We start from the raw sequence: 25,035 nt of genomic DNA, 5'->3' as shown, positions 1-25,035 counted from the left end.
TATTTCTTCAAATACTTTTTTTTCTGCCCCACTGTCTCTCTTCTCTGAAAGTCTCTCTCTATATATATACATATATATATATATATATATATATATATATATATATACACATTATACTTAACATTCCCATCAGGTCACTTGGTCTCAAATATTTAAAAATACTTTTCTGTCTTTCAGATTGGATAATTCCTATTGATGTAATCTTTAAGTTTACCAGCCCTTTCTATTAAAGTCCTTAATACACTATTAGGCCCTTTCAGCAAGTTTTTAAAAATGTATTTTAATTTTAGTTCTATAATTTACATATTGCTTCTTTTAGTTTCCTTTTTATATTTTTTTCTTTGCTGAAATTCTTTATTCACTCATAAGAATCTTTTCCTAAAGTCTTTGTCCAACATCAGAATCATCTCAGAGTTACTTTCTGTTGATCACCCTTTCTCTTGACAAATTAGTCCTTTTTTTGTTGTTTTTTTAAATACCCTAGTGGAACATCTTTGGTAATGTAATATTATAATGCTGTTAATATGTTTCAGAGACCGTATCCCATTATCTTCCTCCAAATGGAGTTAATTTCAGTTTTAGTGGTTAACTTGGTTGTACTCATTCTCCCAACACTATCTTTTCTGCACTATGCAGCCTGGTTAATTTATTTTAGCCTTTTGGCTACTATTTTTCAATAGGATGCCTGGAGTTTCACATATATCTTTTTGGTTTAATGTTTAGTTAAGGACTTAATGAGAGTTTATGCACAGATTCTAGAGCCCTCTCTGATGAGGCTCCCTCCTAACAGGAGTATGCCTCTCACTTTCCAGAAATCTTAGTTATCCCATACTCTATCCTCTGACTCTTCTATTATTAGACTGTGGTTTTCTGTTTGTGTTCTATCCACTCTAGTGTAAGGATAGGAAAATGACTTCAGTTGCATCTACAAAAGATGCAAATCTCATACAGTACATTTTCTTGTATCAAAATTCTGCCTACACTTGGTTCTTCTTCATTACTCTTGAATGGTTATTTTAAGTATATAGTTCAGAGTTCATAATTGTACACAGAACTGTTATTTTTATACAGGCTACTCTACCTTTATTGGAAGATTTTATTCCCCTTTCTGATATTTTTCTCTAACAAAGCTACTAAGCTGGTGGATTTTCAGTACAGAATGGTATGTATGATAGGTACAGTCATTTTTGAAAGTTGATGTTTTTCATTCATTTTCTTAGAATAATTATATATTTAAATTGGGATTTAATTAGTTCAATAGACATTGTAAGATGTTGATGTTAGAGTTATAAACAAAGGCAGAAATGTTTCCTGCTGTACTGGAGGTAATAATCTAGGAGGAAAGAAAATAATGAATGAAATGATATAACTAGATGTATCTAGTTATACATTTGGGGGAAAATTATTTGAAGGAAAAGACACACAGCAGGTTTAAGATGGGAAACAGTAGGACCTGACCATGACTGAAGTGTTCAGGAAAAAAAAAAAAAGACTTCATTGAGAAATAAATATATGAACTGAGATCTGAAAGATTGAATGGCCTATAATTAGGGGACCAAATAGAAGGACTGGCATGTCCAAGGCCTTGTAACAAAATATAGCATGGGGCTTTTGAAGAACCAAATTTAAGCCAGTACTGCTAGAGAGAAGAGAGTGAAGAGAGCCTGGTACAAGCTGTGGATAGGAAGGTTAGCAGCTTCATGGCCTGTGGGAGATGTTAAGGGTTTAATCTTAATCTCAAGAGTGAAGAAGAACTGTTTCATTAATTTAGAGAAAGCCTTAGTATTTGCATTTGGAAAGGTCTAAATTAGTTACAATATGGAGAATGGGTTGGAAAGGGAGTCCAGAATGGGAAGAACAGCTAGGAGGCAACTGCAGCAGTTCAGATGAGAGATTTTGGTAGTTTGGACCAGGGTCAGAGCAGAAGAGATAAATAAAATGGGAAATTTTTTAGAAATAATAAGGAACTAATATCAGAAGGACTTGGTTATGTATTGGTTTTGATGTGTAAAAGAAGGATTTGTCAATAATGTTCCCAAAGTTTTTTTTTGCTGAATTAGATAGATGGGGGTGGGTTTCATTTACTGAAATGTGAAATACTGAAAGAGGTCTAGAGTTGGGAATGAAGAACATGTGTTCAGATTTGAACATGTTGAGTTTGATATATTATTAATAGAGTCAAGTAGATGTTGGGAGGGTAGTTGGATGTATGGAGCTGAAATTCAAAGACGTGTTCTATGTGAAAGTTATATATTTACCAATTGGAGTCATGGACCCAGGATTGTGATCTCTATAATTTAGTATTGTTACAGAAGTAACATTGATCTCTACTCCGACATTTTTCTTTCCTATGAAAAATGTATATTCTACAGATTCTGTAGTCTGAGTACAAGGATTTAGACTATCCTCACCTCTAGCATATGTTAACTCCACAATTTCTCCTTTCTTCTATTCTTTGAATAGAAGCCTAGAGATAACTAAAAATTTTCCAAAGCCATTCACCTAGTAAATGTTTGTATTGGGATTTGAACCAACATTTGAGTGATTAAAAAACGCTTTCCTGAAAAAAAAAAACAGCAACAAAAAACCTTTCCTGTACTACGAAACCACCCTTTTTCTATTACAGTTTTAGTTTAAATATTCATATTTCATGGATCTATTATTTGATTACTGTTTATAGAGGTGGAGGGGAAAAATCTAATTTTTAAAACTTTTTTTTAAAGATTTATTTATTTATTCATGAAAGACACAGAGTGAGAGACAGAGGCAGAGACGTAGGCAGAGAGAGAAGCAGGCTCCATGCTGGGAGCCCAATGTGGGACTCGATCCCGGATCCTGAGATCCTAGGATCACGACCTGAAACAAAGACAGGCACCCAACCACTGAGCCACCCAGGTGTCCCAATTTTTAAAATTTTAATATTAAACTACATTTGTAAATTTTGTCTTAAAAAGTGAAAATCTTATCTAAGGCTTAAGTAAAGGAAGATTTCAGTCATAACTCACTAATTTAAAAGGTTTATTATTTTAGATTAGGGTTAGTAAGCTTATGTTTACCTTTGCATTTTCTGTTAAAGGGATAGCTTATAAAGGAAATGAACAATAGAAACAAGATTGCAGAGAAAAGATTGCTTAGCTAAGAAATTGGACCTGTAAAGTATGTTTAGAAGATTTTGTTCGTATACCAGTGATGCAATAATGTAAGCAGAGTCCCGAGAGTCTTGGACTTATGACTTGACAGGCTATTTACAAATCAATCTAATCTGCTCTTTAAACAAATCTATTTAGATAGTGCCTGTTTAGCATAATTCCCAGAAATGTATCTGTAGTGGATTTTATGTTACCTAATGTTGTTATTCTGAATTTTTAAAATTATTTCTGCACACCTAATTTATAATAGCAATTAACCCTCATTAGATGAATTTCAAATTTTTTTAATTGCCTTCTGGGAAAAAAAAGTAAAGATTACCTAATGTTCAGACTATGGAGAAAAGCAAGAGAGTATGAATATCTATTGAATTCATCCTCTGTTCCAGACTGTTTGCCATTTCTCATGAATAAATTGATAAAACAATTCTCATAGCAACCTAATACATCTCATTATATACCTCAATTTTGCCAATAGGACTGAAGCCTAGAGATATCTAAAAATTTTCCAAAGCCATTCACCCAGTAAATGTTTGCATTGGGATTTGAACCAACATTTGAGTGATTAAAAAACCCTTTCCTGTACTACGAAACCACCCTTTTTCTATTACAGTTTTAGTTTAAATATTCATATTTCATCATTGTTTGAGAATCGAAGTCCAGATATGGCTTATATCTAACTCTCTGGCAAAGAAAATCACCTTACTAAATTTACCAATTAACCTTACTCTCCTAGAAAATACTTTAAGGGATCCCTGGGTGGCGCAGCGGTTTGGCGCCTGCCTTTGGCCCAGGGCGCGATCCTGGAGACCCGGGATCGAATCCCATATCGGGCTCCCGGTGCATGGAGCCTGCTTCTCCCTCTGCCTGTGTCTCTGCCTCTCTCTCTTTCTCTCTGTGTGACTATCATGAATAAATAAAAATTTAAAAAAAATTTAAAAAAAAAAGAAAATACTTTAAAATTTGACTTCTTTAAAAAATATCATACGGGGTGTTTGGGTGGCTCATTTGGTTGTGTCTGATTCTTGATTTTGGCTCAGGTCATTATCTCAGGGTCATAGGATTGAACCCTGTGTCAAGCTCCATCCATGTGCACTTGGCAAGGAGTGTGCTTTTCTTTCTCTCTCTCTCTCGCCCCTCCCCCTACTCATACGCACCCTCTCTTTCTCAAATACATAAATAAATCTTTAAAAAAATATACTGGTTTTTCATTTATTTCTATAGGATTACTCTGATTACTCCGGAAAAAAGGATGGTCTTTTTTTTTTTTTCTAATTGAGGTATAACTCACATATGACATATTATTAGTTTCATGTGTACAACATAATGATTTGGTATTTGTGTACATTACAAAATCGTCACCACAATAAGTCTAATTTACATCTATCACCATAGTTACAGATTTTTTTCTTGTGATGACAGTGTTTAAGATCTACTCTCCTAGCAATTTTCTAATATACAGTACAGTATTACCATCACAACACGTACATTACATCTCCATGACTTACTTATTTTATAACTGGAAGCTTGTACTTTTTGCTCCTTTCACCTATTTCACTTACGTCCTACCTCCCACCTCTGGCAACCACCAATCTATTTTCTGAATCTATAAGCCTGTGTGTGTGTATGTGTTTTTTTTTTTTTAAGATTTCACATAGAAGTGAGATCATATGGTATTCATCTTTGTATGGTTTATTTCACTTAGGATATCTTCAGGGTCCAAGATGACCTTAGTATAGTGTTTACTGACACTTCCTACTCACTGATATGCAGAGGCCTTAGATATACACATCATCTAACCAAATGCAGAATGTTCTAACCTTTTCTTGGTAATGTTATTTTTCAGAAGGAGAACTTGAAGCCGAGTGGTTGCAAGATGTGGGTTTATCGACCTTGATTTCGGGTGATGAAGAAGAGGATGGCAAAGCCTTGCTCTCTACGCTAACTCGAACCCAAGCAGCTGCCGTGAAAAAGAGATATAATACTTATACTCAAACCATGAGAAAAAAGAACAAACAATCTGTTCGGGATGTCAGAGATATCTTTGGAGTCAGCGAATCTCCTGTAAGTAATGAACATGGCTTAAAATTTTTGGCTGGAGGAGAATATGAAAAAAATATTAGAAAAAGCTGGTCATCTTGTCTCTTTTAGAGACAACTAAAGCATACAGCAGAGTGCAAAATTTTGCAGATTTGAAACTTAGGCAATCATTCCTTGTCCCCCCTATAGCAGTCTCTCTCAACACTAAGTTTATTCCCTTCTTTGTTGAGTTGGAGAATAACTTATTGGTAATGGAGCAAATATTTATGGATAGATTACACAGAGCATTTACTTAATCTAGCACTGAGTGGAAATTCTCTGGACAGAGAAATAGGTCCAAAGTATTCTAAGCAAGTTCAGCTGGTTAGTTTTAAAGAGGTTAGAGTGGGAGATTGAGTAGGATAGCCTTTATTTTCAAACAAATTTAAATGGTAGAAAGTGAAAGATACCAGCATTAATTAAGTGGGCAAGAGAATGATTCAGAAAACCATAAGGGAAGCATCACATGTTTTCTGAGAAATGCCTGGTTGAAATTCCAGCTTACCCTTACCAATTCCATGGCCACAGCTTTACTTCTGAGGCTGTTGGTCATGTTTACCTATTGCTTTGTCTGTTTTACTGTTAGCTCTGCCTTCCCACTCATTTATTTCTTCACTCATTGCATCATTGAAACCAATGACTGCATCACTGATGCAACCAGTATTACTGTATACATTCTATGTGCAAGATCCTATATTAGGTTCTACGCAGACAGAATTCTTGGAACTTTGGGGATAATTAGTATGTAGGAAAAAAAAAAGAAACTTGATATTGTGCTGTAGTTACAGATAGTTGCCTGGGGCAAGTTAAGTTAATCATTCAGATTTATGTTTCTTACCTTTTAAATGTAACACCAATAATGACATAAATTAAAACTTCAAGGACATTGGGTAGCAGGCTTGGTTGAAGGCACCTCCAATTTGAGTTACTTTAGGTTGTTATCTGTAAGTCATATCTTCTCTTAGATATATTAATCACACTGAGTTGTTGCCAGGGTAGCTCATATTTCCAAGTTAACTGTTGCATTTGTGCTAATAATGCCCTAGAATAGCACTGTCCTTTAGATCTTTCTAGTGATGGAAATGATTTCTGTGCTGTGCAATAGGGACAGCCAGTGTGTGTCCTATATGTAGCTAGTGAGAATAAGGAACTGAAATTTTAATTTTATTTTATCTTAATTGATTTAAACCTAAATTGCCACATATGGATTATAGCTAATGTATTGAGTAGTACAGTTCGAGAACCTTATATTGTACAAAATTATGTACTGTGGCAGTGCATTTAATTCTGTGGTCTTCCAACTTTCATCCTAGTTGAAACCTGTATCTTTGTGGAAGGCGAGATTTTCTATAGTTGTAGTTGAGTAAAAGTGACACCCACAACTAGGGCAAGGGCTTTAGGCCGTGTGAGTCCTGGCCAACCTTTTCTTTGGTAAGGTTTACCCTGCTGATTTAAATTCCCTGAGTCATTTCACATTTATCTCCCAGATCATTTCAGGAGAGTCCTAAGAACTTGGTCTACATGCTTCCTTTCCCATTTCTATTTCCAGCTACTTCAAACTAAGATTTTTTGCTCTTCCCCAGCAAACTCCAAAATAGGACAGTATCTATAGTTTCTCTGAATTTTGCAGGTACTCAAGAAGATGCAGACAGGTATCTTTAGGTTTTCCAAAACTTTGGACTTCTAGTCACGTACCAAAAAAAAAAAAAAAAAAAAGAAAAAAAAGAAAAAAGAAACAGTGTTCCTCCCTCTTTTACTTAGACCCTGAAGGGAAATGTAAAGTGGGCACTTATTGATTGGGGCTTTAAGCATAAAAATGAATGAAGAGTGTTTTATTTTTCCATAACATGCAGGTACAGAAAACTGGTATTTAATTCCAGCAAAGGCAGAAAGAGGACCACGTTTGTTGTGGGCATGGGGAATGGCCCTGAGTGTTCTTTCTCCTGCCCATCGTCGTCTTCTCTCTTCCAGTCTTGATGCTGAAGCTCCATTCCAGAGTGAATAGAGAATGAATGTGTAGCGGGGAGAGTGGTTGTGGGTGAAAGGAAGTCCATATATTCCAGAGAGTAGAAGTCTTGTGCTATCCTGAGAAGTTTAGGATTTGAAAATCAGTGAAAGCCTGGCATTGTATATGCAGATTCAGCATTCAGATTGTTCTTCATCAAAAATGTAAAAAACCACATAAAGTTAGCTTTAAAAAAAATGGTATATATACAATTATATCAGGCCTGATAAACATCTTCATGGATTTTCTTCCTCAAAAATTCAACATCTGCTTCTACAAGTAAGTAGACTTGGAAGTTTCTTAGAAATGTACCTGAACCTTTTAAGTTTCCTATCTGAACTTGACAGCATAAATATCAATTTCTCCCTCCCTCCTTCTCTTTCCCAAAGTACCTGCCTGTCCTGGTCTGTCTCTTTGTGTGCTTCTCTTCCTTCTTCCTTCTCTGTCTCTATGTGTGTGTGTGTTTCTCTGTTTCTCCCACTCCCCATTCTCTACTATTCTTTCTTTCTTTCTTTGTCATAATTTATGTGCATTAATAAAACAGTCACCTGAAGTTTCCATTTCACTTTCTTAATGATTTAACATCATGGGTTTCATAAGGTGAGTTTGCATTAATCTTAGACGTAGGAATCTGACTCAGTGAACTTACCTTGTGAAGATTTAAATTTAGTAATTTAAAAGACAAATATGTAGATTTTGGTAGTCTTTTCTTAATTTTTTGCACATTGAACCCCATGCTGAGAATAATTTTCCTCTAGAATTTTGGAGATACTTATCTATTGTCTTCTTTCGTGCACTGTTGGCTGTGGGAAAGCACTGTATCTCTACAGATCATTCCTTTGTATACAGATGTGGAAGCCTTTTGAACCTTATGTTTATTATTGGAACCCTGCAATTTTACCAGTTTTACCTTTTTAAAACATCCATCCTGGTCATTGCTAAGTGAGCTCTTTCAATATGAGAGCTCATTCATTCTTTAGGTTCTACATATTGTCTTCTAACATTTAAAACCAGCATTTATTCCCTTCTTTTTCTCACTTATCTCCTGGAACTCCTGTTAGATGACTGTTACATTGTTTAGATTGAACCTCAGTATCTCTTAAATGCTTTCTTGTTCTCTAAGCTTTATTGTGTGTATGTTTGTTCTGCATTCTTGGCTATCCCTTCAACAATTTTTTTTAATATAACAGTAATTTGCCCATAGTGGTATCAATACTTCAGGCTTTCATTAATTTTTTAAAAAATTAATAGCCATATTGTTAATTTCCTGAAGCCTCTCCTTTCCCCTGACTTCCTCTGTATTTTAATGATCTACTCTTGTTCCTTGGCTGCAGGAGCCTCTTTGTATTCTCCATGTACTAAATTAAGCCTTAAATTCCAAAGTGGTCTTTTCCTTGAATTACTGTTTTTTTTTCAGGGTCATCTGTTTATTTTTGGCATCATTACATTACTATTATTTGGTTGTTTTTCTTTTAAGATTTTATTTATTTACTCATGAGAGACACAGAGAGAGAGAGGCAGAGACACAGGCCGAGGGAGAAGCAGGCTCCCTGCAAGGAGCCCCATGTGGGACTCGATCCCGGATCCTGGGATTACGCCCTGGGCCAAAGGCAGATGCTCAACTGCTGAGCCACCCAGGCATCCCTATTTGGTTGATTTTGATCATTGGAGTTGATTACTATTAATGGAGGACTAGGTTGATTGATGGATTGATTGTTGAGTATAGGTAAAGACTGTATGTTTCCTATGCAGACTTATGTAGACTTATTTTCTTCCTGAAACTCTCCTAGTGGATGTACTCTTGGCCTATGTGAGTGGACAGTCAGCTGTTACACTTCACTTTAAGGCAAACGAATACGGTATCAGTGCCAAAGTAATGATAATCCTAAAGAACTATAATTTATTTGCTTTTCATGCAAACCTGGCTTCCTTTTTTATACTTCTGTCTTACTTCTATCTATATTCTTTTAGAAAGTTCCAGTGAAGGGCAATTTAATTTTCTGTCCAGGACCGCTACACTAGGACAACTCCCCTCCCACCTCTAAGGCAGGCACTCATTTTGTCACTACTTGTTGGGTTTTATCCTGTAATCACATTTAGCTGCTGCCTGCTGTTTAGTATTAGAAGGAGGGAAGGTTTCCTGGCCTCTTTATTCAGAAAAACATTCTTCAGTTACTCTGGCCACTGTCTTCAGAATTGGGGAGGCCTTGCTGTTCTTTTTACTCTCATACTGGATATGTGTTTTTTCTAGATCAGCATTTATCTTCTACACATTTTTCTTTGTAGCTTTTTTCAGGCTGAGGTTTTCCTCTACCCTTATCAAACCATTCTTGCTTGCTTTTTATCTTCCAGGAACATCCAACAATTTCTGTTCTGCTAATGGAAATCTTTAGTGGTTTCTAGATCTACTCTTTGAAGAAGGTATCTCTTTTGACACTTTCAGTGATTTGGTGGGGGAGGAGAAAGTGGTATGTGAATTTCGCTATCTTGATCCAATTTTCCTATGCTGATTCTTCAGTAGTATTTAGTTGTTCCTTCCAAAAAATGTGTTTTTCCTTATTATTATAAAAATAGTACATAATCTTTACTGGAAAATATGGGCAAGCAAGGTAAAAAAAATGACTGCTTCTATAGGACTAAATAAAATTTTATGATTTAATTAAATATCCAATAAATATAATTTTCAGAGGAATTCTAGCCATAAAGGAATAGAATATTTAACCCTTGTGTTAGCAGAGCTATTATACACTAAATCAGCCTCTGGATACATAATACAAAGACTACAGTACTACTATTCATCATCAGCAGAATTTCAGTGCCCAAATACATTTGTTTCTGAAGATCTGAATCAAATGTTTCTCAGTAACACATTCAATCAAGCAACACAGTCAATCTAATTTATTTCCAGTTTTGTAATTGATAAACAACTAGTCAAGGGTGGGACTGACATATTGCGTAAATATAGTCATGCACCCTGCATTTATTTATTTAATTTATTTGTTTGTTTGTTTGAGAGAGAATACATTCATAAATCATAAAAATTTTCAGAGTCCAGTATGGGGCTCGATCGCATGACCCTGAGATCATGACCTGAGCCAAAATCAATAGATGGATGCTCAACTGATTGAGACACTCAGGAGCCCCATCATGCACCCTGTTTTTAAAAACAATTATATTGCCTATATACACATTTCACTTCATGTAACAGAAAACCCAAGAGATCATGAGTTATACAAATACGGATTTATTTTTCTCTCCTTAGGAAGAAGTAAAGGTAGGTGTTCCTTTGCTTTAGCATGAATCCGTCTTCCTTCTAGCTTTCTATTTTGTCATTCCTATATATCCTTCATCCTTTTGCTTATAAGTTTGTTGGGCCACTCTTAGCACTATATTCATGTTCCTGGCCATTCCTGGGACTTGTCTTTCTGACCTTAGTTTCCTGGAAATATTACTCTGTAGAATTCCAGTTACCTTTAATTGCCCAGAAATGTAATGTGATCATCTAAGCTGCAAGAGAACCTAAGAATTCAACAATTTTTTTTAGTTGGACACAAAAATCCCCGAAAAAAAAAAATCAGGATCCTTTCAAGGAAGCCTGGTGATTGGGTTTGGAGTAAACAGTTAATAGTATTGTCCACAGAGACCAGTGCTATCATTATGCCTAAATGTAGTAGACTCTCAGTGTTGGTGCACAGCAGTCAGCTCTGTGGATCTCTCCACAAATCTGTGTGAATGTACACATATTTTGCAGAATACATAATTAAACGCACAATTACCCTGAATAAAAATGCACTTTCATTTTTCTTAATAGCCAGATGATTTTTGTTGTATACCAATTCCTCTTTTGGATGTGACCCTGGATGAAGAAGGGATATCAGCCATTCCTTGCAGAAATGGGCAACTGGTAAGATAAAGCAATGGGACTTAAGAGTAAGGAGGCTAGTAAAAGGAATTATTTTGAGGCAGCCAGGAAAACTTGAGTGAAATGCCTACTTGCCTTATAACAAAGAAGACAGAGACTCTTAAACTCAGGAATAAATAATTAATTAGTTAATCCACAAACAACTACGTGGCCTGTCTGCACCTCAGTAACAAAACCACAGCTACAGTTCCAGCCCAAGCCAGAAGTCAACATGTCAGGGAGGTCATCAGCTAAACTTTTGTTCTTTTTGCTGAGCACCTAATGGGATGTCTTATGCTGCTCTGCATGTATCTTTCAATATTGATTTAATTCTCGATATAAGAAATACTTTGGCATTTCAGTTATTTTCTCATTGTAAATATTTTATGGGAGACAGCACTGTAGCATCTTAAATGTGTAACAGTAAATGGGGAAAAGTACACTATCTAGTACAGGAAGTAAACACATTTCATCAGAACCTACTTTGTCTATTGTAGTACAGAGATTCAAAGAGTGCTAACCTGAGTTCATAACTGCCAAGGACATGATCGCAGTAGAAGGCTTTTTTCTTTGTGAGATGAATCCCATGCCATTACCTGTACCACTTGGCATAAGGCCTGGTTCCTCTTACTGAAGTGATGCACCCAGAGTAGGAGACATAGAAGGACTTGGGCTTACTGACATCTGCCTCCACTTGGACTCATGACAGCAGAAAATTTACTATGAGAGGTTTTCCTCTGCTATGACTTTTATGTTACCTTCTCCTGAACTCTAGTTTTTTTTTTCTTCCTTGATCTAATGAATAATGATCTTTAGTTTCTATATCATTTAATTTCATCTTACTCATATTTTACGTGGGACATTCTGTCTCTTTAAAAAATGTCCCAACACAGGCTAGCTCTTAGTTCCTTCCAAATTTTGCTTAAAGGTTTGGATGTGGCCAGTTTCTGTTGTGTTCTCTGTTTCTTGAGGGTAGGTCAAGTTCTGGAGGTGGAATGTGGTCATCCAGGCTGTGAGCAATCCTGTTTTATAAATTTTGTCACTAGGTTTGTTTTTTTTTTTTCTGATTTCATTATTTTCTCACAAGAGTATTAATTCCATTTAGTTAGAAGTCTTTACTCTTTCTGTTGAATTGGCAGCAAGTGTCCTCAGGTTTTAGATTGCTCCTGCATTGTAGGGAGTCTTACATACCTTACTTCCAACCAAGACTCTTGATTCAAGTTGTGATTCCTCTCTGCTCTTTATTCCTTCAGACCAGCCAGAGGAGGGGCATGCAGAGTATATACGAGTGTTCTCAAATAGTGGATTTCTATCAGCCTTTTCCTAGCTGACTCTGTCCACTATTTTGATTGCCTCCTCTTCACCCTGTGGGTTAGGGAGTGATTCCCACGCTAGCGTTATAGGGGTGGCTTGACACTCAAGAATGGACAGACAACATCAGTAGCAATTTATTATCACATGTTCTCACAGCCTGGGGAGGAGGACACTGCACAAAGCCACACATTGGGTGCACTTGGGAACAGAGTGAATAACCAGGGGCTGTAGGAAGCAGGCTTTGTAGAGTGAAGTACCCTTTAGTTCCCACGGGAAGATATGATTGGCTTGTTTGAATAATTCCACCAGCTGACAGGGAACCAAAGCCCATTACTCAGGGATAAGCAGGAATTGTTTCTGGTCCCCTGGATAAGGAGCATTGTCTGTCTAGGGGAGCTTATATGAGGGAGTAGAGTAGGAGGGGAGCTTGTAATTAGACCACTTATTCTTCCACCTTTACCAGTTGTCAAGGCAGAATGGAAGAGTGAGCTTTACTTGAAGTCTTATATACCACCCCCAACACATCACCCTGGCCATGGACTCTCATAATTAGTCTAGGCTTATTTGGTTTCTTTTCCCTTTTATCACTATTTTGTGTATTTCAGTTCCCTGAAGGCATTATCACCTTTTAAAGGTGAATAAAGGGGCATATTTGGTGCCAAACACATGTGAAGAAATCTTGCAGTGAGACAGCAGAGAACGTTAAAGTTTCGTTCCAGCCCTACCTCTGAATTACTGGCCAGTTTCTAGAATGAAAAAGCAAGTACTGTTCTTCTTCCCAGGATTACGGTGAGGGCTAACATAGTAGAGTGACTACAGAGAATAGTACAAACATTAATTTGCATAATCATATATTTTACAAAATGTTACATCTTAGCAGATTGTGCCTTTTATCCTTTGAGCAAATCTGGAAAGAAATATCTGTGGTTATTAAATTTTTCATATCCAAAAAAAAGCTTAAATCCTAAATTGGTGAGTGCTAGACCCTACATATTTATTTTTTCAGAAATGTGTAAATATTAATCTCTTTGCTTTTTCATATAATGTTAATGTTGAGAGGTTTGATGTCTTTCTAAATCTTATTCCTTTATTTGTATCCTTCTCTCATTTTTATATTTCTGGAAGCCTTTTACATATATCATTAGTGTTGGAGCCCTGAACTGTCATCAGGATATGACATCCTTTCTTTAAAACTATTTTTTTATTTTTATTAGTTTTTAAAGGTTTATGTATTTATATATTTGGGAGAGAGAGAGAGAGAGAGAGAGAGCTCAAGTGCATGTGTTTGTGGGTGGAGAGGTTGTAGGGAGGGACAAAGGAAGAGAGAAACCCAAGCAGACTACTGAGCGCGGAGATCCACACAAGGCATGATCTCATGATCTTGAGATCACAACCTGAGTAGAAATTGAGAATCGGATGCTCAGCTGACCACACCACCCAGGTGCCCCTGACATCTTTTTTAAAAATTATGATGAACATGTAGTTTTTCGTTTCTTTTCTTTTTTTTTTTTTTTTTTTTTAGTTTTTTTTTTTTTAGTTTTTCGTTTCTGAAGAAGGTTCCTTTTATTTCAGTACCAGGCATTCTCTTTTCATTATTTCTTTAATTATTTTATTATTTCCATTTTCTCTATTCTCCCTTTCATTGCCTTCATGTTAAACTCACATAGTTCTCAAATTGTCTGTTATATTTCCTTGTCTTTTTTCCTATCTGCTCTGTATGCTAGATTTTATCTACATCATTTAGTAGATTCCTAATGCTCATTTTTGCCATGAGTGGTTATAATTTAGCCTCTACTGATTTTTAATTCAGTAGTCATACCATTAATTCATAAGAACTCCTTCTTTTTCACTGACTTCCCCTTTATTGTGGTAGTCCTGATTTATGTTATAATATCTTCTCAAATCTCTCTGAAATTATTTTAAGCCTTTTCCCTTACCTCGTTTTTTTTCCCCGAAATGTTTATCACTGTACTTTTTTAGAATGGTGATTTTTGGCCATGAGTGGCTTTTTCATTACATTAATTTTCTCCAATGGATGGTTTTTGGTGATTGATTTATATTTATTAATGGGATAAATTGACTCATCAATGACTTAGGATTTGTTGTTGCTATATGATTTCTCTGCCATGATATAGATATTTTCCCAAAGGATTCTTTATTGAATAAGAGGGCTGATTTGGGGCACTGTGTAAGTCAGTAAGGTATGTGAACAGTGTGTGAATGGAAGTTCGTTTAACTGTACGTATGGGTGAGTATGCACGCTCATGTGCACATGTACACACACACACACGAGCACATAACAAAGGGAAAGAGTTGAATGACTTCATTTCTTGCTATCCAAGACAAAACTGATGTTTTCCTTTTTTTCTTCCTTCCTTGACTTTCATGGAGGTCCAGAATAATCTGATATTGAGATGTGTTTTGATCTCAACCCTGGACGACTTCCCAAGGCAGGTGGTTCACTTCACCACAGTGCTGCTGCCTGCTCTTCAGTGTAAAGAGAGCCTTTGGGAGGTCTTTATAGTCCTTCCACTGAAGAAACACTTTATCATAAATTATTGTGGCCATTGAGCTAAAGCCCATTCCTGCTCTTTGAAATTTTCACACTGAGCTTACTTGGTTGTTTGTATGTTTGCTTTTTGTAGATTTACCCTTTCCTTGCCAGCAGTGTTGTTTTATGCTGTTCTTAGGCTAAGTTCTGTATAATTTCAAAATAAATTGTTTACATTTTACTTCCCAGGAACTTCCAAGAATTTCTTACTTGTTATTAGGACACCTTAGTGGTTTCCAGTGCCATTTGCAGCTGTTCTTATAACAATACACACCTTTCTCTAATTCTGAGTGATTGTTGAGTGGTGTGCTCTCAGTCTTCTGTCCTGACATGGTTTCTTGTACTGCCTCTTTAGCATTGTTTCCACTTCAATACGGATGTCTGTTTTTCTTAATATAATGCATACACTTTGAGGGAAAGTTAGAAAATATGGGAAAGCAGGTGAAAAATAACAGTTCCTGAAATCTCATGTAGAATTAATGGTTTCATTAATATCCATTGTGTTTAATTTGGCAAAATATTGTTTCAGTCATGGAATAGAATAATTGCATTTTATTTAGGGGAATGCCATTGTATCACAAATGCTGCTAAAAACCTTAAAGTATGTGCACAAGACCTATAATGCTATCTATCACAATCAGAATAGTCTCCAAAATACCCTTGCTGCATAATGAAAATTAGAGCTTTTACAATATTCAGTGAATGGGAATGAAATACTTGGTTCAATCATAATGTATTTGTGAGATTGTCAATCCAACGTATTTCCAGTTTCTTAATTGAAAAAAAACTGACTACTCTTGCTGATTTATAAATCATTACAAAAAGTCATAAAGTCTGATTTTAAAGTGGCATAGTTTAATCAGTAAGCTTCATGACTTAGACAATTAGAGATTTATTGTCCTTACAAAATAAGAAGTCTGAGGCTGGTGTGGCTGATATCTTTTAGCATGGATCTACCAACTTTTTCATCTTTCCATTGTGTACCACTTTAGCATATGGACTAATATTTAATGCTTATAGAGTATCTGGGCATCTCAGGCACCATGTCCATGTGATGAAGAAGCATCAGTGGATAGATCCGCTTTAACAAGAAAACATTAGCTTTCCTAGATGCTCTACCAAGTAGGAGTCTACTTGTATCTCATTGGTCATAGCCATTATATGATCACACTTTAGTCTTTTTAGTTTAGCATAGCATCTTGGAGCAGATCATGATACTCATAACTTAAAGAAGAAAAGAAAGGTGGATTTTGGCAGGCAATTAACAGTGTCTGCTTTTGAGACCCAACTTCTTCTGTAAAACACGGCATGTATAAGGATTAGGATAATTGTGGATGAATTGGTGAATGCCATTACCGTTGCCCAGGTAGTCATTAACTCCCATTTATCACCACATGGCTATACATTTGTAGAGTCGTGTGTAATGTATAATTGAATAAACAATCATGTTGGGACAGATATGCCTGGATACAAATGATTTTCATTTCTCTCATTAGCCAAGTGACCCCTGTGACAGCCATACTGCTCAGTTGGATGGCACCCAGGAGGAAAAAGAGCTGCCAGGAGTTATCAAAACAAGTGGTTCCTTGGTAAGTTACAGCAGGAAAACTGGGGGTAAGGATGAATGAAGAAGTCATTTTTTCAAGACAATCAAGCAAAACTTCAAAATGGCTCACCATTATTAAGATGGCTGGACAGCTACAGCTCTCAATGTACCTGTCTACCTTTAATCAATTTGCAGGAAAATACTCAGTAGTAAATAAAGCCAAGCTTAGTAGTTAAACCCACAAATAACTGCATTCTCTATAAAAACAGATAAATACCCAGAAAACCAATGATTATGTGCCTTTTCTGGGGGCAGATCTAGTTTCTTTACCTTTTTTCTTTTATTAAAAAAAAATTCTCCTAAGAGTGTTCATTCCATTAATCTGTTGGAGGAGAGGCAGGTGTCCTCATGTGTCCTCTACTGCTTATCCAGTGCAAGGGGAACATCAGGCCTTCTGACCATACCTGTAACCCCAGGTGTCCAGTGCCTCCCTTCCTTTCCCATCTCCCTACTTGCCGCATCTGCACTTCTCCTCCCACATGACTTGGAGAAGGCAGAATGGGCAAGCCTGAGGAGGAGGATGGAGCTTATATCCATTTCCAACCAGGAGAGGTGATTTCATTTATGGTTCAGCCCAGAGCCTTTTCTCACAGGTTTCTATGTGCTTTCCTATTGTAAGCTATCCTTTCTCTGGTTTGATGGAAGTTACATAGTTTCTTTTCTTTTTTCTTTTTCCGTCCTTATATTCCTTCTGCTAACTTCCTCCCAGATAGCAAAAGACAGGATGGTGGATCCAATAGGTTCTCTCCTCCTTCCTTACATGGTGTTGGGAGAGTCTTTGTTAGGATATGCATATATTGAAAGTGTGGTTACTCACACTTTTGGTTGTCTTCTCTCATAATTTGAATATGATAGTTGTCTTTTTCAAAATTTTCTTCATTTATTTTCTTCATTAGTGTTTTTTTTTTTTTTTATGATAGTCACAGAGAGAGAGAGAGAGAGAGAGAGAGAGAGGCAGAGACACAGGCAGAGGGAGAATCAGACTCCATGCACCGGGAGCCCGACGTGGGATTCGATCCCGGGTCTCCAGGATCGCGCCCTGGGCCAAAGGCAGGCGCCAAACCGCTGCGCGACCCAGGGATCCCCATTAGTGGTTTTTTGATGAGAAGGGGGGTTGGATTATAGAAAAGAATTTATATTATTCCTAGAGTATCTCTGTCCAGTCACCACTCAATGTAAATGTTGCTGGGAATCCTTTTTCCTATTATTGTTATGTTTTGTTCACTGTATTAGATTTTAGGAAAGAGCGATTTGATCATCTGATGTAACTTTCCCATTTAATCCCAGAATATAACCCCAATTGTTTATAGAAATAATATAAAATTTCCTTTGCTATTAAAAATTATCCCCAATCTGCTCCCTGCTGGTATTTAACCTTTAGTTCCCTTAACCACGCAAATCTTTACTTCTGAAAATAAATCATCTTTTCTCTTTCAAGAATATACATTGAGCTTTCCAGTAGTAGAAATTTGTTCGGTCTTTTCTTATCTTTTAAAATGGGAAAGAGATTTGAATAAACACCTCACCAAAACTATGTGGATGGAAAATAAGCTCATGAAAGGTGCTCAGTATCATTAGTGAGTGTGGAAATGCAAATAAAGCCACGGTGATTTATTTCCACATAACCTGTGGAATGACTAAAATGAAAAAAGCTGACCATATCAACTGGTGCTAAGGCTGCAGAGCAACTGATGCTCTCCTGCACTGCTAGGGGGAATATAAAATGGTCCATCCACTTTGGAAAATAATTTGGCAACTTCTTAAAATGTTGTGCATATACCTACCACAGACCCAACTATTCTCCTCGTATGTAATGTATATTTATACAAAGGCTTATTCACAAATGTTTTCTAGCATAATAGCCCAAAACTGGGAACAGATTTATCTACAGTTAAATGGATGAACAAATCTGGTATATCCATACAACGGAACATTACTCAGCAATACAAAGCAATGAACTATTGATAAGTACAATGTAGATGAATCTCAAAGTAGTTATGCCATGTAAAAGAATCCAGACCAAAAGGATTCAATTTATGTAAAATTAAGGAAAATGTAACTAACCTATAGTGAGGGAAAGAAGATTGTGATTACCTGGGGACCTGAGAGTGGATGAGGACAGGAAGGAAAGAGGGATTGACAAAAGGGTATAAGAACATTTTTGTGGTTTCAGTTTTGTTCATTGTTTTTTGACTGTAGTGATGGTTTCACAGGCCTACATATTTCTCAAAACAACCTCAAACTGTGTACTTTACCCTTTAAATATTTGCAGTTAATTGTACATCATACCTCAATAAACCTTTAAAAAAGAGTCCGTATTACATCTTACAATTTTATTAACATCCACAGTATTTATTTTGTGATAATCTACTTAAAATAAAGAAATAGTCTGTGTATTATATGTGACTCACCCTTGACTCTAAATTGCAGATGCCACTGAATTTGGGTATTTACAAAAGTCTTACAACCCAGTTTACCATCATAACAAACCTCTGCAAATCACTCCATATATAGATAAAATGTGCAGGCTACATAAATGAATTAGTCATTTGAGGTGTTAGTTTATTCAAAAAACAAAGTAGTTAACCTTGTTTATTTCCAGTGTCTTAAGTGAAAATCAAATGGCTGTCCCTGCTATTGATTCATAACTCACTGCAGAATAGAATGTCAGTTATATCTATGTTTGCTTCATGGAAAAGAAAATCTAAAGAACTTTGATTTAAACAAGAAGGAATTTGTGTTAGTCACAAAATGGCTAAACTAACGGTGGGTAGACTAGTGCTGGTACAACTGCAAGACAGTGCAGTGCCAACCTTAGCATGAACTTCTGACTTTTCCCTTTTATGTTGCCAACATAGCATGCAGATTTAATCCTTATATTTATAAGATGGTTAGCAAACTCTAGATACCATGTTGATGTTCCTGATAGGAACATGTGTCAACTGATTGACCATTACTAATAGAAAATCTTAGCTGTCCTGGAAAACCTTTATAGTAGAATTTCTTATTGATCATTGACTGACTATTGCACTCTAACATTATTTGTTTTTCTTTTATTTTAGTTGCCTGAAACTCACTTCTTCATAAATAAGTTTTTTTGTTTACCTTGCCAATTCTTGAATTTTTAATTTATTTTGAATTTATTCCCGGAGTTATGAATTTTAATAAGGATCTTCCCTTTATTTCATTCATTTTGGCCTCTGCTTGGCAGGTTCTTTCTACCTGTTTCATTCCCTCCAGTTTCTGGACACTCAATTCTCTTATGTCTTAAGTAATCTTTTTTCTTCTCATTTTCTGTGTCTCCATCCTTCTAGAACACATGTTAGATGATTGTTGCTTTGCTTTAATTGAATTTCAGTATCTTCTCCTTTATTTTTTTTAGGGGATGGGGAGGTGGGGAAGGGAAGGGCAGTGGTAGAGAGAATCTTAAGCGGGCTTCATGCCTAGCACTCCATCTCACGATCCTGCGATTTGATCCCAAATCAAGTCGAATGCTTAACCCCCTGAGCCACCCAGGCACCCCTGAATTTCATATCTCCTAAATTTGCTCTCATGTTAGTCTGTTTGCTGTGTTTCTTCATCTTTATTTTCCAGATTAGTAGTTTTTTCCTTGACATGATTGTGATTTTTTAGCTTGTCTCACTCTTTTTCTAAATTTCAGTGAACAAAATCTTATTTCTCAAGAACAACTTTTTTTTCCATTAGTATAGCTGTGGGTTCTTGGTTCATAGTAGCAATAGCCCCTTAAATCACACTGAAAAGAAGAATTAATTTTTTTTAGGAAATCAGATCATTTTATGTTTTTTTACTGAGGTATAATTTACAAACAATAAATCATGTATTTTAGGTCTGTAATTCAGTTAGTTCCAACTATATGTTTTTACCCATATAACCACAAGTCCATCAAAAAAGTGTAAGTCTGTCAAAAGAAAGAACGTTTTCATGACTGCAGAAATCTCTCTGAGGACTTTTCCACCTGACTGTCCTCCTCTGCCTAGGCAAGCCCTCTGGTGATTTCTAACACCTTAGGTTGGTTTTAACTCTCATAAAAGTGGAACTATAAATACAAAATGCACTCTTGTGTCTGGCTTTTTTCATTCACAGTAACTTTTAGGTTTATCCATTTGCTGCATGTGATGGTAGTTTGGTTCTTTTAATACTACTAGTAATCCATTACATAAATAAACTACGATTGGTATATCTGTTCACGTGATGATGAACATTTGGATTGTTTCCAGTTTTGAGCAATTATGCCTAATGCCACCATGAACATTCATTTCATGTAAAGGATGTGTATTATCATTTCTCATGAGGTAAAGATGCAATGTAATTTAAATTTTTGGCCAAAAAGACACCTACAGGCCATCACCCATAGCTCAGCCGCCCACAGGCCATTACCAATAGCTCATAAAATCAGCAAGGAATAGTTTAGTAGGTAAATAAAAAATAACTAAATTCTATCTTTTAAAACATCTATAGGGAGAAACAACAACAACAAAAACTAATTTCTGAGTATGTATCCCGGGTAAAGGATGTTGTCAACTAAAGCTTGGTCCTCAGGGGTGAGCTCATACATAACAGACTACCATGTAAATTTTTTTTCAATACCCTCAGTATCAACTAAGATATAAATATTTAGTTTTTTCCAGTTATTTTTCAAATATAAACATCTTGTGTAGAGAAATGTCAGCTTTGAGAATGTGTAATAATAAGTGACGCAAACAGTGAAGTGTCTGCCTAAGTGAGAACCATCTGGTCCGGGAAGTGCAGATCTCCTGATGGGGGGGGGGTGCAGCCTGTGTTTCAGGTTTTAGGTTTTTCCCCCAGTGCAAAGAGAGCTTCTGACCAAGACTGTGGATCCAGAGTGTTTTTTCCTGTCCAGCTCCCCAGTCCCTCTCTTGTACTGCCATCCATTGAGAATACTGTCACAGCAGGAGGGTGAGATGACCCACCAGATACTCCATCCAAGGAAGGATAGGGTGGAAAGTGTTCTACAAGGCAGAAGGTACCAGCACACTGTCAGGTGAAACTATAGCACTGTGGTCTCTAAAGTCCTCTGTAGAATCATAGTACAGGACTTTATTAATTTTTAATTGATTAGTAAATTGTTGTATGCTTCCTCTGCACTTGAGCAGATCAGTTTTCCCAAAGGTCAAGATTACTGATTGTGTGTTCTTATAAGTGGGGTGTACTTGACTTTGAGGTGTCAGAGCAGGCAGATAGTAAACATTATTCCCAGATGCCAAACCGGTGACAGGGATGAAGAACCTAATTTATTACTTCCAGGCAAAATTGGTTTCATTTCAATCTCCCCTCCATGTCTTTTGTTGCGGCCTGCTGATTTCCTTCTCTCTTAGATCCGTATATTCACAGTGGGAAACCCCCCCTCAGGGCAATTAGTTCATTTTATTTGGGCTACATTTTGGGAGATTTTCCGGCATTGTATTTAGGGGTTATCTACATATTTAAGGGGCTGGTCCACTTGGCTTCTATTTTGCAAACCTTTTAACTATTTACTTGGGACCCTTTCTATTCCTTGTACAGTTCCGTATTACGTGTTTTTCTCCTCCCTCTCTAGAAATATTTTATGCTACTCTTGGGTAGAGAGTTTTATTTTACCAAACCAATTATATTTGTTTTTTTATCTAGAAATTTCTGAGGTGGTCTGCTGTGGAATTCTTTGCTGGTTTCCAGTGCTATCAAAAATGTCCTCCTTTAAAAACATAGATGTTTTCTGCCACTTTCAGTGATGGAAATGGGAGGGGAGTAGATAATTTTCAGTCCGCTATCTTGACTTAAATTTCTTATACTAGTTCTCAGGTTTTATTTGTCCCTTAAAAAAAAAGGTTCTTGGGGCGCCTGGATGGCTCAGTCAGTTAAGTGTCCCTACTCTTGATTTCAGTTCAGGTCATGATCTCAGGGTCATGAAATCAAGCCCTGCTGTGAGCTCCACGCTGGGTGTGAAGCCTGCTTAAGATTCTTTTTTCCCTTCTCCTACTGTCCTTCCCCCTACTCATGTGTGTGCGTTCACTCTCTCTCTCTCTCAATAAAAGACTCTTTGTTCATTTTATAATAAAGTAGCCTATTGTCTATAAGAAATGTAGAAAATGTAGTCAAGCAAGGTGTGTGATAGGTTTTTATTTTGTTTTTAGAGCAAGAGAAAGAAGTGTAGGGGGGGGAACGGAGGGAGAGGGAGAGAGAGAATCTCAGACAGGCTCCATGCGCAATGCAGAGCCCAACACAGGGCTCCATCTCACGACCCTGAGATCAGATCACTAAGCCATAGTGCTTAGGTGACTGAGCCACGCAAGTGCCCCAAATGACAGTTTTTTTAAAAGAAAAAAATACTGTATGTCTTCATAAGTATCAAATACATTCTGTTTTGTAATAAGCTTCCTTCAGTAAAGAATATTTATGTCTTAAATTTTAGTGAAGCCATTGCCCACTAAATAAAAAATCTCTTATTTCTAGCTTTATAAATGAAAAACATAACCTGATACTGTTGCTACTGAATTCCGGGCACTGCAAAAGATAATCATGGGGAGTGTTTCAAAACTAAGATTAGACGTGTTTGGCCATATGTAATGGAAGGGTTGGAGTTGTTTTGCTTCACATGGAGATTTGGTGGTCCAAGTCTGGCAAGGTATTAGATGATGCCTTAGCACAAACCCAAGTGGGCTTGATCCTCTACCTCTGTTGTCCATTGCCATGGACATCATCCTTATTCAAATAAGATAGCTGGCAACACTAGGCTGTCACCTGGAGTGCTATCATGAATGTACATGAGCTGAACCTATTCCTTTTGGTCAGGAAAGCCTAGCTGTTGTGGAAGCACTCTTGGTAAAATTACATTTACCTCTCATTGAACACACTTGTCACATGATCACTCCTAGCTGCAAAGAAGCCATTTTGTAAGGAACAAAATCTAATTCAAGGAGTACTTACTCAAAATGACACATTTACTAACACAAGATTTCAACTTAGAGGTGACAGCCTAAAGGTCATTGCTATGCTATTCCTATCATGTTACTGAATATGCCTAGAAATGAAGTTCTTTGGTTTAACTCCTGGAATGAAACCAAGATACTGTTAAGGAGGGATGCCTGGGTGGTTTAGTGGTTGAGCCTCTGCCACTGGCTCAGGGTGTGATCCTGGGGTCCTGGGATTGAGTCCCACATCAGTCACCTCGTGGGGGCCTGCTTCTGCCTCTACCTGTGTGTCTGCCTCTCTCTGTGTGTCTCAAATAAATAAATAAATAAATAAATAAATAAATAAATAAATCTTTTTAAAAAAGATATTGTTAAGGAAAAAAGGAGTTTGTGGCAGACAATAGCAGTGTCTGATACAGGGGCCAGTGTGTCTGTCAAAGGGCCTGGCATTTAGGTACTCATAGCAGTGTTCTCTAAAGGACAGAATACATTTGTCCCTGCCCAGGCAGTCACAACTTCGTATAGTGTCACACACATCTAAACATATATACATAGTGTAATACACAGAAGTGTTAACCTGAATAAGAAGAGTACTTTTATTTTTCCATTTAGACAGATGATGCTTCTCTCAACAGTACCACCCTGTCAGGTGGGTCCCAAGATGAAGAAGGGAGTTTCATAGTTCCCAGGAGTGGCTCTGTGGTAAGTCATTGCATGCCCAAATAGTTGCACATTGGGGCAAAGTTGAAAGTTCAAGGCAGGAAGAAGCGATTTCTTCAAAACAGATAAGAAAAACTTGAACTGAGATTGCAGAGAAACCACAGCTTCCAGGAGACCCACTCACATTTTAATAGGAAGTAGGAAACTCAAAACTGAGGAATGACTAGATCTCAGTTTCAAAAAGAACTCCATAAATTAATACCACTGTAGTCAGAAACCAAAGGATGTTCTCTGCGTATATCAAGCCTGGGGAGGAGTCTGTTACTATTTGTCCTCTTGGCTGTGTTCACACCAATAATCCGGCCTTATTCTGCCATTTAACCCAGAAGTCCTTTTTCTCTGCAGGATAGATTAGAAAGCCTTCATCCTGATACTGAAAGCGTTACTGCCTTAGATCTCAGGCAGGACTCACTCATAGACATCCTCCACTTCAGACACATTCACTCTCTTGGCCTTGAGTAACAGAACTTGTACCTTTCTTTTGTCAGAAAATCTTATCATTCTCTCACCCCCACCCCCGCCTCTGCAGAACCACTGGACATCCCCACTTGGTGTCTCTGTGCAGGTGCTCTGCCAGGAGGTGATACGGTGCCCTGGAAGTAGTGAGAGACCCTGTTCAATGATATTGGTTTTTCGATGGCAAGTTGATGGCTGGCAAAAGCACATCAGTCATGGAATTGGAGGAGGCCCATTCACATGAACCTCTGCACAGTAGTTTCTTATCTGTCTTCCAGTTGCAGACAAAGGATGGTTGATGTTCACATGCACAGCACACTCAGTAGAT

At 37.0% G+C, this 25,035-nt stretch overlaps 1 protein-coding gene across 23 annotated transcripts in view; it reads left to right on the top strand.

The window, feature by feature from the left end:
* ARHGAP28 (Rho GTPase activating protein 28) overlaps positions 1-25,035 on the top strand; it is a 257,348-nt gene that overhangs the window by 169,451 nt on the left and 62,862 nt on the right. For 18 of the 23 annotated variants that reach the window (XM_072828781.1, XM_072828774.1, XM_072828779.1 and 15 more), the window contains 4 exons: positions 4,993-5,210; positions 11,042-11,134; positions 16,493-16,585; positions 24,144-24,233. In XM_072828781.1, coding sequence (XP_072684882.1) covers positions 4,993-5,210; positions 11,042-11,134; positions 16,493-16,585; positions 24,144-24,233 — 494 coding nt within the window. The remainder of the gene's footprint in view (positions 1-4,992; positions 5,211-11,041; positions 11,135-16,492; positions 16,586-24,143; positions 24,234-25,035) is intronic. The other 5 variants (XM_072828766.1, XM_072828767.1, XM_072828784.1 and 2 more) reach the window with 3 other exon arrangements.

Source organism: Canis lupus, chromosome 6 (assembly GCF_048164855.1).
Source record: "Canis lupus baileyi chromosome 6, mCanLup2.hap1, whole genome shotgun sequence".
In the NCBI taxonomy this organism is placed as follows: domain Eukaryota; kingdom Metazoa; phylum Chordata; class Mammalia; order Carnivora; family Canidae; genus Canis; species Canis lupus.
This window is presented reverse-complemented; position numbering and strand designations above follow the sequence as displayed.